Source organism: Leuciscus leuciscus (assembly GCF_965113295.1).
Source record: "Leuciscus leuciscus genome assembly, chromosome: 12".
NCBI classification, from domain to species: Eukaryota; Metazoa; Chordata; class Actinopteri; order Cypriniformes; family Leuciscidae; genus Leuciscus; species Leuciscus leuciscus.
In genome coordinates this window covers 13951118-13968406 of record NC_138736.1, presented here as the reverse complement: position 1 = coordinate 13968406, position 17289 = coordinate 13951118, and the positions used below count along the sequence as shown (strand labels likewise).

Sequence of the window (17289 nt, the reverse complement as noted above, 5' to 3'; positions counted from 1 at the left end):
GGGATGTAAATTTTTTTTTACAGTGTAATCAATAGTAATATCAATAATACTTATGTATTTGAAATATGTTTTTAAAATATTCAATAATATATACTATTTAGAACTAATAACAATGATAATGGAAGTTAAAATAATTAAATTACTAAAAATATTTTAACATTATTTAAACTCTTTAAAAAGTAGTGGTATATTAATTATGATTATCATAAAATATTATTTTAATGTCTTTATTAAATTATTTTGTATATTTTTTTAGCACAAGTAGTCTGATGATAACATTTGTCAGTCTGTAGTATTGACCCCTGGTGTAAACTAACATATCTGAATACAAAGGTGCAAAGAACATATCATTTTAGAATACTTTAGTCAAGGATCTGCAAGTGATTTTTAAAATGAATTTAAATGTTTAATTTTATGTAGGTCCTAAACATGTCCACATTATGTTCCCTGATGTAGAAGTATGCTAACAATTTGAAGAACTGAAGCTCGACTCTGAGCCTAAATTCAGGTATTTTCAATGAAAGTCATACTCTGGTGAGCCCGAGGCCTCTAAAGCATTGTTGATTTTATACATGAGACAGGCATGTACCTCATAAAATACATAACAGCATTTGTTATCTAAAGCCTTTTTAAAAGCTGGAAATACTCCAGATCTGGATTTACAATACAGAAACCAAATTGATTAAACTAGTTTGTAGAGTGAAAGCCATATAATGAATTACTAATGTCTATTTTTTATATTGCTGTAACTGACAACAATGGCACAGAAGGGCAAACAGTAGACCAGCTATATGCAGTGAACATCCCAACAGAATAAAAGAGATTTATTGATTTGTGAGGGCAGGCACAGGATCGGGCTTATACTGCACAGCACACAACAAAGAACTTCTTTACAAAAACCAAAAGGGTGTCATAAAACACAAATGTGTACTCTTCCTTTTGACGCAAATGAACAGCACACCGCTAATTACATCACTTCCGCTTACAGTCTGTCGTTCGTCCTCTGTGTTTTCAGGATGAGCTGCTGCTCTCACAGTTCTTGATTGGCCGGTCTTGTTCTCTTTCGAGTAACCGGGCGTCCTCCTCAACCTCTTCTAGATCTGGCTGGATGAGCAGAGAGCCACGGTTGGCTGCTTGTTCCCTCTCATCATCTTCATCATCATCATCGTTGTACTCCTCCTCTTCCCCCGCCTCCGTGTCTTGGCTGGCTGAGTCCGTGCAGGTGGAGGACAGCGATGCGAGCTTGTGTCTCAGGTCCGCCTGTGTGGGCACCTGAAGAGTGATCTCAGAAGTGAACGACTCCACATCTGGACCTGAGAGAGAATCTTTTAGACAGGAAGAACAAAAGGGATTAGAATGCAAATTTCTCTTTAAAAATGAGACATTGGTCTGACAACATTCAGGATTCTGTGAGACAGAAGATCTGTTCCAAAACCTTGTAAGCTGCCTACCACTTTGTCCATTGTAACAGCACAGTCACATTCTCCATTGTCATTAGGATATCGATGCATGAAGCATGCTTATTCAGTGGTTACTGCCAAACCAAGTAGCTTATACGGTTAAACCCATATCAAATTTGCATGTTAAACAAACAATGTGGGAAAATTTTTTGCATTGTGTCCCTCACGCACAATTCCGAATCGTGTAGATTCCTGGCATGACTGCATTTCGCCCCTGGAATTTTAGCAGATCAAAGATAAATGTGACCGCACATTAAAGGTCCTTGTACACTGAGTCCGAAATTCTTGTCTGAAATTTTCACACGTTAAAAGATTAATATGACCTCACGTTGTGTCGTTTACACACTGCCTCCGGAACTTTCGTCCGTCATAATTTTGGGATCTGGTTCGATTTTCTGCATTTTTCGCATCCGTAGCAAACATTTTGAGAGGTGTTTTGACAATTCAGAGCCACCGAATGATGAATATGAAAAAACGCATCTGAAAGTTTAGAACTCAGTGTGCAAGGACCTTATGGCATCATAGGTGAGACCCCACACTGTAAAACAAAAAAGTTGCTGCCTTAAATTTATAAGTACGATCAACTCAGATGTTTAAGTCATTTCAACAATTACATTAAACTGACTTTTAAAAAAAATTTGTTGAATCCTGTATAACATAAAGGTTCAATTGTTTAACTTATTTTGGTGAGTTAAAGGCAGCTGCATAAGTAGATGGTAGACAGCGAGGCAGTGCACTTTTTCAGAACAGGAAGTCCTCATTGTCCTCATGTTTCCTGTATCATCCAGAGAACTTGGCTTTCAGTGCAGCTCAGTGTAATTAGCGAGAATTGTAAAACCTGTTTGTTCTTCTCTGGATGCAATCAAACATTACAGACATCATCTCAGCATGTTCTGCTGACGGTAGCGGTAAATGTCAGCACTAATTTATTGGCATCTCAGCATTAGTGAAGCTAAAGAGTTATTTAAACATAAGGAAGGACGCCACACCAGGAAGCCACATTCGTCATTAGCTAAGAGTGGTTTAGATCTATAGAACTCAATCAGGCTCCACTTGAAAACCAAAAGAGGACAAAAATCTACAGATTGATGATTGTGAAATATCACTGTGTATTTATACCCAGCATCGGTGAGGCTACGCTGTTGTCCTCGCCACCAGAGTTGAGAAAGACGTCCAACGCCTCGTGGTCAGACATATCCATCAGATCCATTTGCTCCAGCATGTCCACATTCACCTCCATTGATGACATGCTTCCTATTGTCTCTGTGAACCAAAGGAAGAGCAACAGCATCAATAATTGCAACCTCACACTTCAATCATTAATATGTATCAAGGATTTGAGTCCAGGATGAATGTTAAAAGGAGTTCCCATTTCTGCGGACAGAGTTCTTGAGTCAAATCTTGTCAAATAGAACAGCAAATTTGGTTATGTCAGATCTCATTTGATGCACTGAGCTATGTCCTGGATTCGTCACCTTGCAGTCATGTCGACTCTGTGATGTCATTAGCACATGCTTCACAAATACAGACTGCGGCGTGAGGCATGCCCATCACGTGTGTGAGCGTAAGCGTGAGCACGACATCAGTAAGCAGAGCGGTGAACTGCGTACCTCAAGGTTGTGTAAGGGCGCAGCGGCACGGGGAGATGGACAACAAAGAGAGAGACATGTTAGCTCCCCTTTTACAGTGCTGAGACACAAACACAACTGCACACTCATACACTCAGAGTGTCACACTTTGACAGAAATTCCAACAAAACACTATTCCAACACAATTCCAGTCCATACTCAAAAAAAGAATACTCTTTAAAATAAAGAAGATTGACATATTCTCACCTTGCTGCCCTTAGCCCCACCTCCTTAATGAGCCAATGGTCAATCCTATCCCCGCCTTCTTAATTACCTACTGGCCAATCCTAGCCTCACCTTCTTTATTACCTGCTTGATGATCCAAGCCGTGCCTTAAGTACCCACTGCCTTGTCCTATCCCTACCTTCTTTATGTCCTAATAGTCAATCCAATCCCCGCCTTCTTAATGACCAGCTGGCTGATCCTAGCCAAGGGGTGCAAAACTCAGTTTCTGGAGGTTTAGCGTCAACCCTAATTAAACGCACCTGATCTAGCTAATCAAGTCCTTCAGGCTTATTTATAAAACTTCAGGGGCCTGTACCATGAAGGTAGCTGAACAAACTCGGGGTTACAGGATTAGTTTTGAGTTGACAAAACCAAACCGATGCAATCAGGCTTTATTGGTACCATGATGCAGCTCATCAACTTTCTCTGTCAACTCAGGCTTTGATCCTTAAGCTATGATTACTCCACGCGCGCGTGCACATAAAAGAGTGACGTCGACACTGAACAACCAATCGCGGAGGAGCAAGAGATAATCATTCAGAATTACGATGAATTTAAATATGTATTTCAAGCTCGAAACAATACGGTCTCTGCTGCCAAAGCAAGAGAAGACTGTTGGAGAAAGATTGCTGATTGTTAATGTGTAAGTTAAACAAATACGTTCTATATTTATGTAAAATTATGTATGTATGTGTAGCCTATATGTGTAATATAGCCTATAGCCTATTTTTATAATATATAAAAAATTATACATGCACATTTTTTATATATTATAAAAATAGGCTATATTACACATAGGCTACACATACATATACATCATTTTACATAAATATAGAACGTATTTGTACTAGGCCTACTAAGAAAGCTGGGGAATCCTATCATAAGATTAACAGAATAATAATAAAGATTTAAAATAATTCTTACCATGTATTATATTGTATAGTACATTTGTGCAATTTGCTTTTTGAAAAAAATAAAATAAAATGTGTTCATGTGATGTCACCCTATCAATAGGCCTATATCTTACCGGCAAATTTATAAAAGCCCTCTTTTATGGACATGGCCGATAAATGTCCGGGGAACACTATTAATGAAACTATTCATGTACTCCTGCAGAGCGAGGACCATCTTACGAATGGTTCGACAAACCGTGTTTTCCTCGAGCTTCTGTGCGTCCCCCACCGTGCAGGAATGTACCACTTGCAACAAAAACGCAACGCAATATTTGCGGTACAGTAAGTGCATGAATTCGACGTGTTCTTTATGTGCGGCTCAAGAAGTTCGCAAAGATAAGACATTCCTTCCGCAGAAAATCTGTATCTTTCATACAAGTAACTATCAGGAAAGGCAAGGGGATTTTGTCTGGCTAAAAACTCTTTCTCTACGAAGTGCTCGTCAAACAATTTGCGCTGAGATGTCACAGGATTTGGAAGAAAAGGTGAAGTCATTGCAACAGACACTGGGAATAAGTTACGCCACCTATATGTTTCTTTGCTCTCAGCTAATTGGTCAAACTTCAGTCTGACATCTTGAATCCAGAACATAACCTGCCCCGGAGCAGGTTAGCCGTGCAGCGTAAGATACCATGGAACACCGATTAAAGCCAAGCTACTTTCATAGTACCTAAAACCCAGGGTTGGCGGAAACTAAACTGAAACATAGCTGGCTAGCCACCTAAACCGGCTTCATGGTACAGGCCCCAGGTATGTCTTTTGGAGCAAGGTTTGGAACTAAACTCTGCAGGGCTGTGGCCCTCCAAGAACTGAGTTTTGCACACCTTTCCCAGCCTGTTTTCTTTATGACCCTCAGGAGGATCCTTTATGACCCACTGGCTGATCCTAATCCCTCTTTTCAATGACCCGCTGGCCAATTATGGCCTGCCTTCTTTATGACCTGCTGGGTGATCCTTTTAATGTATTTTGGCCGTTCATTTACATGACAACGACGTTTTGGTGGCCTGAAAACGCAAACATTTGGAAACTGGTTTCAAACTGCAAGTTTTCAAAAACTCCATGTAAACAACAAAAACGTGAATCTCTGAAAGTGATGACGTCATGCAAATGCATCATTTACACGTTCAGTCTATGGTGTTTCATTACCATCTAATGGCCTGGCAGCAGACTACAGGGTTTTTAGTTGTTTTCTCTAATCCATATGAAAGGGGATCGTTTTTGTCTGTATGCGGAAAACTCAAAGGAAAACTTAAGCATATCATTGTCGTTTAAAAGTACCCTAAGTGATCTACTGGCTGATTCTAGCCCCGCCTCGTTAATGACCTAATTAACTATCCTAGCTCCGCCTTCTTAATAATCTGCTGGGTGATCTTAGCCATGCCTTCTTAATGACCAAATATCTAATCGTAGCCTCGCCTTCTTTATGACCCAATGTCTGATGTTAGACCTGCTTTCTCAATAGGTGTGTTCAACTTCTGCTGGAAAGATTTGCCTCTTGCAGTCGGGGCCGAGTTGGAAACTGAACCGAAGTCGAATGCTTTCTGTTTCCCGAAGTGACACTTGCACAGTGTTTTGTACTGTATCACAGACAAAATGGATTAGATCTAATATTTTTACATATGTTTGAATTTTACATATAGAAACTAGAATCACATTTCATCCAATAGGTATGCACTGCTTAAAACAGTGCCTGTATGTACAAGAAGGTCAAGATTTCAATGTTTCAATGATTTCAACCTGTATGATTTCAATACCATTAAAGTGGCGTCTATATTTGTATACGTTTTATTTTGACTCATGAAAAGAGTTTTTGCTGGTATAAAAATACAGATTTGTGAGCAGTAGCAGAACAGAAGGTGTCAGAATAAACATGAAACCAATGTCATTGTTGTCATCAGTGAATCTGGCCAAGATTTGTGTGGCCAATCTGGAGAAACTGCAGCATCTGAACCAGTCCAAGACTTTTAAATAATTTTTGTGGTACTTTGATAGCATACATCTCAGTGACGGTGTCAGCGCTTTCTCAAGTCGGACAAAATGATAACGCTGTATGAAGTCAAACGCACCTAATGAAGGGATGGTTTTTGCTAGCCCTGCCCTCTAGTCTAAATGACTCACTGGCTGATCTTATCCCCGCCATTTCAGTATAGTTTATCTATAATTATTAGCATTACCCATTGGACTTGTTGTTCCAACTCCCTTCTGCTGCTTTTGTACATTGCCATGCACCATGTGTCTCCTGAGTCATTTTAGACAAATTGGTGGAAGATGAAAGCAACACTTCAGGGCTGGGAACAGCTTTCCCAATCGAATATGTTGGGTGCTGTGGAGCTGGCACTCTTATTTGTTATAATGACTCCTAAGTTTTTTGTACCAGATCATCTAAAGAGACATTTCCCAGGGATATTAAAAGGTCTGTTAAATTGTACATAAGGATAGAGCATATTTACATGAGCATTTTGTTAAACAGCATCTGCTTGTATTAGTGTCTGGTACATTTTGATCTGGTTTAGGTTTGAGCCGAGGACATGGGAGCATAGCTCACCTCTTCTCTCAGCAATCTGTAGGTATCCTGTGGACAGGTAGTGTTCCATGTCCTGCTGAAAAGCCTCTTCAAAGAACTTTTGCCTGTCCTTTAGTTTTACCTGTGGCTGGACAGGCTCCGCCTCCGGTACTCTCTGAGCATGCTCCATCTCCGCTGTGATTGAAGGACAAGAAGAAAGAGGTGATATGTTAGTCAACCATGCAGGATATTAGAGTTTAGGGATGTAAACTAGCATTTCAAAAGACTTGCATTAAACATAACCCTGACATAAAAAGTGTCAAACTGTTCTTGGAGATAGCTTCAAAGGATATAAAAACAAAGGTTCAGATTAAATCACGTCTTTTTTTTTTTTTAAATGTGTCAGCTCGTACTGAGCTACAACCATGAGGCAAAATTCTGAAAACGCAAACTGTACACTGTGAGCTTTCCCAAGAGCATGCTGTTCCGGACAGGACAGCGGGGGGTGTCAGGGCTGTCCAGCAATGATTTTCAGATCTCTGCTCAGCTTGAACTGAATCAGCGAACTGCATATTGACAGGTAAAGAGGTTTTCTCCTGACAGGACATAACTAGCCCACATTTCCTAAAACTAGGTCTGGCCGTCAAATGGCCTGTACTACTTAAGAAGTAGAAAAAGTTAGAAGCCAGAAAAGACTGGATAAAAAAGAACGTCCCTATACATCGCTACGACATACGTTAGGTGGAAAGATTTGATGAAGGAGAAAATCTTGAGTGGTGATGCCCAAGCTGCATCTGTTTTGTTGGATAGATAAGGGAATTAATTATTGTGTAGAGACGGTTCTCTAAAACTCATCAGTTCATCAGGGCAGTGCAGCGTCTAACACCACTGCAGTGTACATGGAAAAACTATAGCTAAAAAACTACTAAATGTACCTTAAATAACAAAGAAACTGCAATAAATAATAACAAAAATGGACATGCCTGTGATTGCAAGGTGAGTCATCAATAAGAGAAAGACTGTGAATTGTCTGCTAAGAGATGTTTGTCAACTCACAATACTCTTTAGTATAGAGTATATGTGACCCTGGATCACAAAACCAGTCATAAGTCGCACGGGTATATTTGTGGCAATAGCCAAAAACACATTGTATGGGTCAAAATTACCGATTTTTCTTTTATGCCAAAAATCATTAGTATATTAAGTAAAGATCATGTTCCAAGAAGATATTTTGTAAATTTCCTACCATAAATATATAAAACATTTATTTTTGTGAGTGAACGCAGCACAATCGCAAACATAAATGGACAACTTTAGAGGTGATTTTCTCAATGGTTAGAATTATTCTTTTACGAAATTGACCCATGTGACTGGTTTTGTGGTCCAGGGTCACATATAGCGAATATAGTGACCTCTGTCAATCCCTCTTTTACCAGATTCCAGAAATTCCAGGCATCTGTATTTGCTGTATTTGCTCTTATTTGCTAGCCTGGTTAAAACCAGACCATTCTCAGTAGTAACTGAGTTATGGTCTGGCAAAGCTCCATAGACAAATCATTTCCAAAGGGGCGTCACCAACGGACGTCGCTCAAATGCCTCGTCAAGAGCGATCGTCATCGTGTAAAGCTACGTCCCAATTCGCCTAAGTTACACTACGCCATAAAAGTATGTACTCTTTTTTGTGAAGAAAAGGTATTTACTTTTGAATGTGTAGCAAAAAAGTAGGCAAGCTTTGGGACATACTACTTCGTCATCTTTATCGGACGGATCTGTCGCGTGCATCCTGTCACGTAAACTGCCCTGTCAATCATCTTGTCACAGTTAAAATCCTCTATTAAATCTAATTTAATTTCCTACCGTTTCGGAGAGAAATGTATAGCACATTCATCTGCCAGTGGGTCTTTCATGGAGACTGTCCTCATGTGTTTGCAATTTGAATATAATAATGCATTTAAAAGTTGAACGGACGTCGCTCAAATGCCTCTGGGCGCAATACATACAGTCGGCATCTAGTCATAGTTGGGGGCGTGGCGAGGGTGGAGTCGGCGTGGGGGAAAACACTGCGAACATCGTGTGTATTTGAATGACAAAAATGTGGTAATGCGAGTCATTGACGCCTGCCAACCGGCAAAGGTACATTGTAAAATTAACTGCAATAGGTTATGATAGCCCTTATTTAATTAAAAACTGGGTTAATGACCCAACCAAATGCCCGGAGGTGTCGTTTCCAGACATCTTTTGTTATCTGGTTGAATCTCCAAGACATCGCGGCAGCTGTAGCGGTAACATTAGCCTATAACTCAATCAACTTATGTTGCATACTATAACTCCATAAAACCTTGTCACTTACCAATTGTACGTATGCTTCACTCCAAACTATTAATCCTTTTGTAAAACGGTGATCAGTAGTACGAAGTTGCCGAGGGACTGTGCTGACAGTTATCCCTAAAGTTCTCTAGTAACTCACAGACTGCAGTCTACTCCATAGGTTCACGGCTCGCGTCATGAGCCTTCAGCTGATAACGCTAATGTGAATGAGACATCCCTTATGAAAAACAACTATAGGAATCTTGTAGTATTTTGAGACAAAATATTATAGTGATCCTATAGGAATACTATAGTATTTTGGGACATACTATAGAAGTACTATAGAGGTATTACAGAACATCACATAAGTATTATACAATACTATAGAAATCTTATAGGATTACTATAGTTCTTTTTCGTAAGGGATGTATGTAGACAAAACTAGCCCACCACTGCCTAATACGAGTTTAACACCCACTACTACATCACACAGGGATCTACTCACACAGTAATCTCAAAAAAGAAAGCTCAAAAGCCATTTTGTCCTCATTTCCGGTTCTGTGTGTTTATTAGGAAGGATGTAGAACATCAATTCATAATTTGTTTGTTTATTGGCGGTACAGAAAACGACACAGCAACTCTTCAGCATGATTGCCCCGTGTATTTCAATGAGCGCCAAGGCAATGTTTTCCCCCACGGGCTAAATTCACATCACGTGACGGGGCGTTCCCGGGGCCGTTCCCAGACCAACCGTCTGTATCTATTGGATAGTCCTAAAACCAATCAGAGCGATCGTCATTGTGTAAAGCCCGCCTCAACGTTTCTGATTGGTGCCGCGATTTCTAGGCCGTGGAAATGGGCTTGAATGAGCGCTTTCTTGCCAGACTACTTCTCGAGCAAATCAGAATTTGCCGGAAGTTGTCTGGGTTTTCCCAGGCTACTTATTTGCTCTTATTGTCTCAATTTCTCATATTCTGTTGTCGTTCCATCAATTTCACTGGCTCTTTTAGCTTCCCTATGGTCTGAGTGGAAAGCTACGGCTCCTTTATTGGGCTAGAGACACTCTGTGTGTGTGTGTGTGTGTGTGTGTGTGTGTGTGTGTGTGTGTGTGTGTGTGTGTGTGTGTGTGTGTGTGTGTGTGTGTGTGTGTGTGTGTGTGTGTGTGTGTGTGTGTGTGTGTGTTTTTGTTTGGTCTGTCAGTGGATTAATTAATGTCTGTGGTCGTCCTGAGGGAAGCAGCTCTGGTCTCTGGTCTTTCATCAAAGAGTTGTGCTGCAGTGCATGCATGTCTTCTCTTCATTTTCCATCACACATGCTCTTCACTTTAACCAAAGGACTGTTCACAGCGCGCACACACACACACAGCAATACACTGACTTCTGACTTATCTTTTCTCTGTTTAGACTCACTGTCTCAAAATCTACATACCACACAGTTGTCATTTTGCATGTGTATGACATGATCAATCTTTCCTGTTTTCATTTTCTAATCATTATACATTCATTCTCTCATACTAATGCAAGTTAGTATTATGTCATGCCTCATTATAGTTAATTTAATGATGCTCTGTGCATATGCTTGTGTGTAGAGGATGTTGTAATCTGATTATGAATAAGAGTAATTGAAGAGTCTATGTGTGACAGCGTAGTAGAGAAACATGAGATACTGGTTCTTAGCCTGTCCAGGCTGATTTTGCTCCCAAAGTGCCGTCTGAGAGAAAAGTGCTGTTCAGAAAGACAGTTCAGCTTGTCTAGTTGAAGTGTAGATCTCCTTCAGACTTATTTCTCCTGAGAGGAGCTTCAGTCTTTGCTGTTGCTGTCCAGATGCACTGACCTGAGACCAAACCTCCTTACTTTCTTCTCAATGAATACTGAGTCTTGAAGAGGACCAGATCATTTTGAGTTAAGAAATACAGAGGCTTAAAGAATACATTAATGCTACAGGGCTAGAGAATACTTCAACTTTTATTGCAGTGATTCTCAACCTTTTTGACTCCGCCCCTCATTGTCCACTATAATATTCAAAGACTCCATAGTCCTAGTTTTGTTTTCAAAACCTATTTTCAAAAGTTACTAAAATACTTAAAATTGAAATGAAAATGAAAATAACTACATTTCAGGATTCCAGAAGTTTTTATTTATTTTATAATAAATATAATATAATAAACAGTTTCTGCATGAAATATTTTAGTGCTTGGAATAACAATTAAAATGTATATTCCTTATAAAAATGGCAATGACATTTGAAGGTTTTATTAAATGTGCTGTATGTAAAAAAAAAAAATAATAATAATTTGACTGTACTAAAGCATAAATCTAAACACCGGGTTGCCAGTTGGCGGAAAACACTGCGTATTGCAGCCATGGAAGCCATCAAATGAACTGGATCAGAGATTGCAGATTATATCCAACCTAAAAAACTCTATGACCATAGGCATATTAAAACACGGATAAATTACAGTAACTCATCAATTAACAGTGTCAATTGACATTGTCAATTACGCTCGTTCATGCTGTGTCTTCAATCTGGCAACCCGCGTGAGTGTCGAGTCTGAGCAGGAGGGTGTGAGGGAAACAACTCTCTCCAGTATTTTGAATTTGGACTTCAGAACCCATTTCAACCACTAGCTGTTAATATTCAACGCATTCTCATCCCAAGTCGTCATATACTGACGCTTTGGACATTTCATCTACATCGAACGCACATGGCACCCTTTAGCGTTAATATGAGACGCACAGAGCTTTGTTCGGTTATGGGTAGGTTTAGGTCTGGGGTAGGGTTAGGGTTAGACCGCTAGGAGGCGCCTTCTGGCCCATATCTATCTGCGTCTCATATTGATGCTAAAGGGTGCCATGTGCGTTCGATGTAGACGAAATGTCCAAAGCGTCAGTATATGACGACTTGGGATGAGATCAGGCTACAATATTACATACTGCACCTTTAATTTACATAACTTTTTCAGGTCTAGAAATCAAAGTTTTAATATTAGGCTATACCTCATATTAAGGTTTTCCAAGACAGTGGGAACTCTGGCTCTTCTTATTTTTAATGTGTATTTTGTTGTCCTGAGACCCGATTTTGCCTAATGCTTGAGAACAGCTGTTCAAGTGGACTCGAGACTAAGTCACAGAAGGGTATAAAAAATGTCACTTCCTGTTCTCAAAGCCAATCTAATCGTAATCTAATCGTAGCAATTGGGACGATTAAGAATTTAAATATTGGACGCTAAGAACTAACTATGAAAATAATTGTATAACTGAAGAGTTCAGATGCAAAAGCCTCTAAATGCCATCTGAAATTTTCTTCTAGAATGATAATTTTTATCAAGCTCGTATATTTAAGTTCAATAATTTCACTTAAATGGCAATTCAAATTACCTATTAATTGTCATTTAAGTGAAATTACTGAACTTAAATATACAAGCTTTATAAAAAATGATCATTCTAGAATAAAATTTCAGATGGCACTTAGAGGCTTTTGCATCTGAACTCTTCAACTATACACTATGTACACTCTGTAACAACTATAATGATAACTACATTAGCTGCATATTATCCACACCAACAGACAATAGCTCAAAATAGCTCAACACATCAGAATAGTGAACTTCTTTAAAACAATGATTTGAAATGTACTTTAAAGTAAAACGTTTAATTTGAAATTATTACAAATACGCATTTAAAAAAAGTACTTTAGTGTGTTAAGAAACCTAGTCATGAAAGCGTACTCTCTTGAAGTACACTTTTAATTTAATATTATGTACTTTTTATATATATATATATATACTTTTAAGGTTTGTAGTACACAAGTGCATATTCAATACAATTAAGTGCACTTCTTTCTCACCAGGGCTGTGAATGCTCAACTGTTCAGAAAAGGATGTTTAATTTTCAGAGAAGCCATGCAAACTTCTCACCAGTGCCAGAGTTCGCTACCCTGGTAAACCAGAGTTCTCGCGAGAGCACAAGTTGAATTTGCTCAGCGAGTTACTCTGGTGTCGAGCAATGGAGCTCATTAAATATGCCCCTCGATCTGAGCTGCACCAATCACATCGGGTTATCTGATATAGGCGGGCCGGAGGCGAGCTAAACAGATGACGACAGCGCTGTGACGTCGAAGTCATCAGTAAACATTGCAAGATGCCTATGGATGAATAGCAGTAGTTTGAAACGGCTTTGGTCGCTACAATGAACGAGTTAGACTTGGCTTTTTATCTAAAGAGGAACAGAAGACGGCGCTCGAATCGTTCCTTTGCAAGAAGGGTGTTTTTGCTGTTTTGCCGAACGGAAGAGTCTAATCTACCAGTTAGCTCCCCTGGTAGCTAAGCGTATGGGGTTTATTGTTGTGATTGGTCGTAGTGTTATCCAATTGCGTGCTGTGAGATTTTCAAATGCATGCTTGGTGCCGCCCCTCGAGCTGGCCGATTTTCATTGACCGACACCAGACCATTAATCTTTTAGATTTAGGTCTGGATTTACAGGCTAAGAGTTCGCAGGATTCTCTTGTGTTTAGGCCTTATCTGAGACCATGAAGTTTCTCTGTGTACTAGTGCTTGTGGCCAGACATTTGTATTTCTTCTTTCCATATAAAGAGAAGAAATTTGTTAAAAGACCTAGAGGTGTGACGCAGGAATGAGCGAGCAGGTGCTGACCTAAAGACTGTAATGAGATGATCCCCAGAGAAAGGGAGATAGAGAGCAAAGGATGCTTAATAGTCATCACTCTGATGGCAGTCATCTGGCTGTGCGATTTAATGCCGATTAATTGGATCCACTTATTGACTGCGTCATTCCCCAATGAGCACATGAATGATTGCCCGCAGATACCCCTACACACACTCCTTCTATCTTGGTTTGTGTTCTTGCAATGGCTTCATTTGTGTGTAATTGCAATGACAGATTGTAGGGATGTAGAAACAACAGAGACTCGTGCTGCAAGCGGAGTGAGCACTATTGAGTGGAAGACGATGTGCTTGGTTTGCCATATGGGCTGTTGTAAAGACTCATTCACACCAGCCTTAGTTCACGTCTCAGTCTTTGTGTGGCAACACCTGCGTCTCTTACGACGCCATTCTCCATCTAATATAGCCTCATTCAGAGCTCTGTAATGGCTCGTCGTGAGATCGCAAGCCATTTTGTATAATATGTGAGGGGTTTTAAGTGTGAAGTGGCTAGGATTGACACTGTTAAGGTAAAGCGAGGGAGAAAGTGCGGCTGTTCAAGAGGGAAATTAAAGCAAAGAAAACCCTTCTGTGAAAAATCTGATTGTTTGCACTGCTACATATGATGATTTCAAATTAATACAACTATAAGGGTTAGTTTTAGGCCTGATATTGCATAATGCAATGTAATTCATAATACAATGTTGGACCAGAAATTATTCTTGGGTTTCAGGGTTAGGACAAATTTTTGTAAGTAGATATTTAACGGCGATGTATCTGATTGCATAATAAATATAAGCAACATAAATATATAGCAACATAAATAAATACATTAAATATTCACACATACAACTTAAATGTCTACATGAAACAACTGTATGTCTTCTCTGATGTGTATGTTTTTGAATCTCTGTATTTAAATTCATTTAGATGTTTTTTTTTTTAATGGCATAAAGTCAAAAAGGGTAAGGCTTCATAGTAACTGTTCCTATAACAAAAATAAAATAAAAGTTAAAAAATGCTATTAAAAGCTAAGAAAAGCTATTAAATAGTATTAAATCAGCCTTATAGTGACCCTTTATGCTCATTTTGCTTTACTTGTGAACTTAATGGTGTTAATGACACTAATTGCTGACATTTAGATGTCAGAGAAAATGATGAAAAATGAAAAGACAAAAAAATATTTTATTTGCTCATGGGGAGAATAAAAGTGCTCAGCGTGTTCTTTAGGATTTCACTTCCACTGTTAGTCTAGTCATTCTTAATGCTTCCAGACAGAGATAGAAGATGTTTAATAAATGAAGTCTATGCAGAGAGAGTTTGATTGAAGTGCTCCCAGGTGAGCTGCAGCACGGTACTGATTTCCTGTCAGCGTCCGCCTAGTGTACGGACATATCGTGACTGGATTCTTGCACACATCAATAAACCACATTACATTTGGAGTCAGCAGTGAATCTTACAGGCCTCATTTTTTCCCTCTCTCACAGTGCGAGTGGGAGATCTTTAACTTTGGATTTTATTGGACACATACACACACACACACACACACACGCACACAGAAGGAAGTCCACAGGCTGCATTTTTCATCTGGCCATTGTTCATTTAGCCTGATGTGTCTGCTGTTGTGTCCCAGCATTCCTGCATGCCAGCACACTTCAGCATATAACCGTAGGAGTGTGAAGCATAGTGGACTGAGTCACACTGCTCCTGTCTGGACCGCTCTCTATCTAGTGCTGAAAAATAGGTCACATTCATTTACATCAAGAAACCTCAGCTTTTGTTTGGAGAAAGAGCTTGACTTCCCTCAAAGAACACAAAAACACCATTGCTGTCCACTCATACCAAACCATTTACACTACACAGCTAGAAGTTGCAGGTTTATTGACCACATTACAGTTATTACTATCTGTCTGTATGTCTGTCTGTAACACTTTATAATGATTTTCAGTTTGTTAACATCAGTGTATTGGTAGCTCATTCATAATATTTCATTCACTCTTCCAGCCACTCAGTAAGTTCTCATCAGTCAATCAATCAAACCATTAATCAATCTGATTGATTATCATAGACTTTTACATCAGCCAAATAACTCACCATAGTCTTATCTAATCCAACACAAAATATCAAGTGCAATAGCCTGCACCAGCAGAAAACGGTAACATCTCGCCTATGCTTTAGTAGGGTTAATAAAAAACTGCACTTTAAAGTGATCTTTTGACATCTTAACTAAGTCTCAGTTAAACCACCTTCACACCCCACCCCAGTCAGGGCTATAAAAATTTAATAGCCTAGAGCTTCGATCAGTTTTATTTAATGTGTCATTCTGAGAGAATGCATTATCCATGCTGAACAGCTGTAAACGCCTCCGCCCAGGATCAAAGGACTGCCTCAGACTATTACTTCACATTTCTGTCAGAGCTATACAAGCGATGAGCATGTTATGTCTTAATGTGTAATGGACCCATGATGCCCGCCCCAAAGCCAGTGGGTATCAGGCTGTTGAAGAGGAACATGAAGAAGAAGAAGAAAACAAATCCTTTGCGTACATTTAGGACGACAGCTTCCCTACCCTCAGAATTACTGGCTGCTACAATTCTCATTAGAAGGCCTCCTACTGTAAGCACTGCTTTCACAATGCAAAATCATATGAGCGCAACCATTAAAGAAACATTTTGGCTTCAATACAGGTTAAGCTCAAATGACAGCATTTGTAAAATAATGTTGATTATCACAAAAAAAATTTATAATTTAGACCTGCCCATTCTTTTCTTTAAAAGCAAATGGAAAGTTGAGGCATTTGAGAAAAAATAAATAAATCTTGTGTTAGTGGTTTTACTGTAGTTCTACTGTAGTTCATGTAAAATTTGAAATGTCACAGAATTACCATATTTAGTAATAACACTGAAACATCCATCCAAAACTTTGAATTAAAAAGATTTTTTGGTTCCACTTTATTTCGATAGTCCACTTTAGACATTCTACTGACTATAAGTAACTTTGCAACTACATGTCAACTAACTCTCATTCACGAGTTCACACTTACGAATGATCAGAGAGTAAACGGTTATGCGTATTTGGCGTGCTGTCCGGGGGGAGGGCTCAGAGCTCGGAAATTGGGCCCGAACCCAGAGTACTCCCCCTGAAGTACTCCTTCAGGGATGCTGAAAACTGTCGAGGAATATGGGTGAGTCGACTGCGTATATTTATAGGTTTAACTCATGCTGATTGAGTGGACCTGTTGATTACTGATTGATGACAGCTGGTTGGAATGACTTGATTGCTTGATCATTAGAACGTGTTCCTCGGTAGAACGTAACCTTGTTAATAAAACATAATTTAGAGTAGTAGTAGACTGTCAGTAGACTGTTAGGTTATGGTTAGGTGTTAGGGTTCGGGTAAGTAGAATAAGTTGACTTGTAGTTGGCAAGTTACTTATAGTTAATAGCATGTCTGTTGGTGGACCATCAAAATAAAGAGAATACTAATACTCTAATGACAGTTATTTGACATGTCGTTGCAAAGTTACTCATAGTTAGTAGAATGTCTAAAGTGGA

General features: G+C 39.3%; 1 protein-coding gene across 2 annotated transcripts in view; it reads right to left on the bottom strand.

The window, feature by feature from the left end:
* Positions 1–399: 399 nt before the first annotated feature.
* dtnbp1b (dystrobrevin binding protein 1b) overlaps positions 400–17289 on the bottom strand; it is a 40059-nt gene continuing 23169 nt past the window's right edge. The window contains exons 2-4 of one of the 2 annotated variants that reach the window (XM_082186117.1): positions 6812–6964; positions 2580–2723; positions 400–1325 (exon numbers count right to left, since the gene is read on the bottom strand). In XM_082186117.1, coding sequence (XP_082042243.1) covers positions 1012–1325; positions 2580–2723; positions 6812–6964 — 611 coding nt within the window. In that variant the 3' untranslated portion in view covers positions 400–1011. The remainder of the gene's footprint in view (positions 1326–2579; positions 2724–6811; positions 6965–17289) is intronic. The other variant, XM_082186118.1, reaches the window with a different exon arrangement.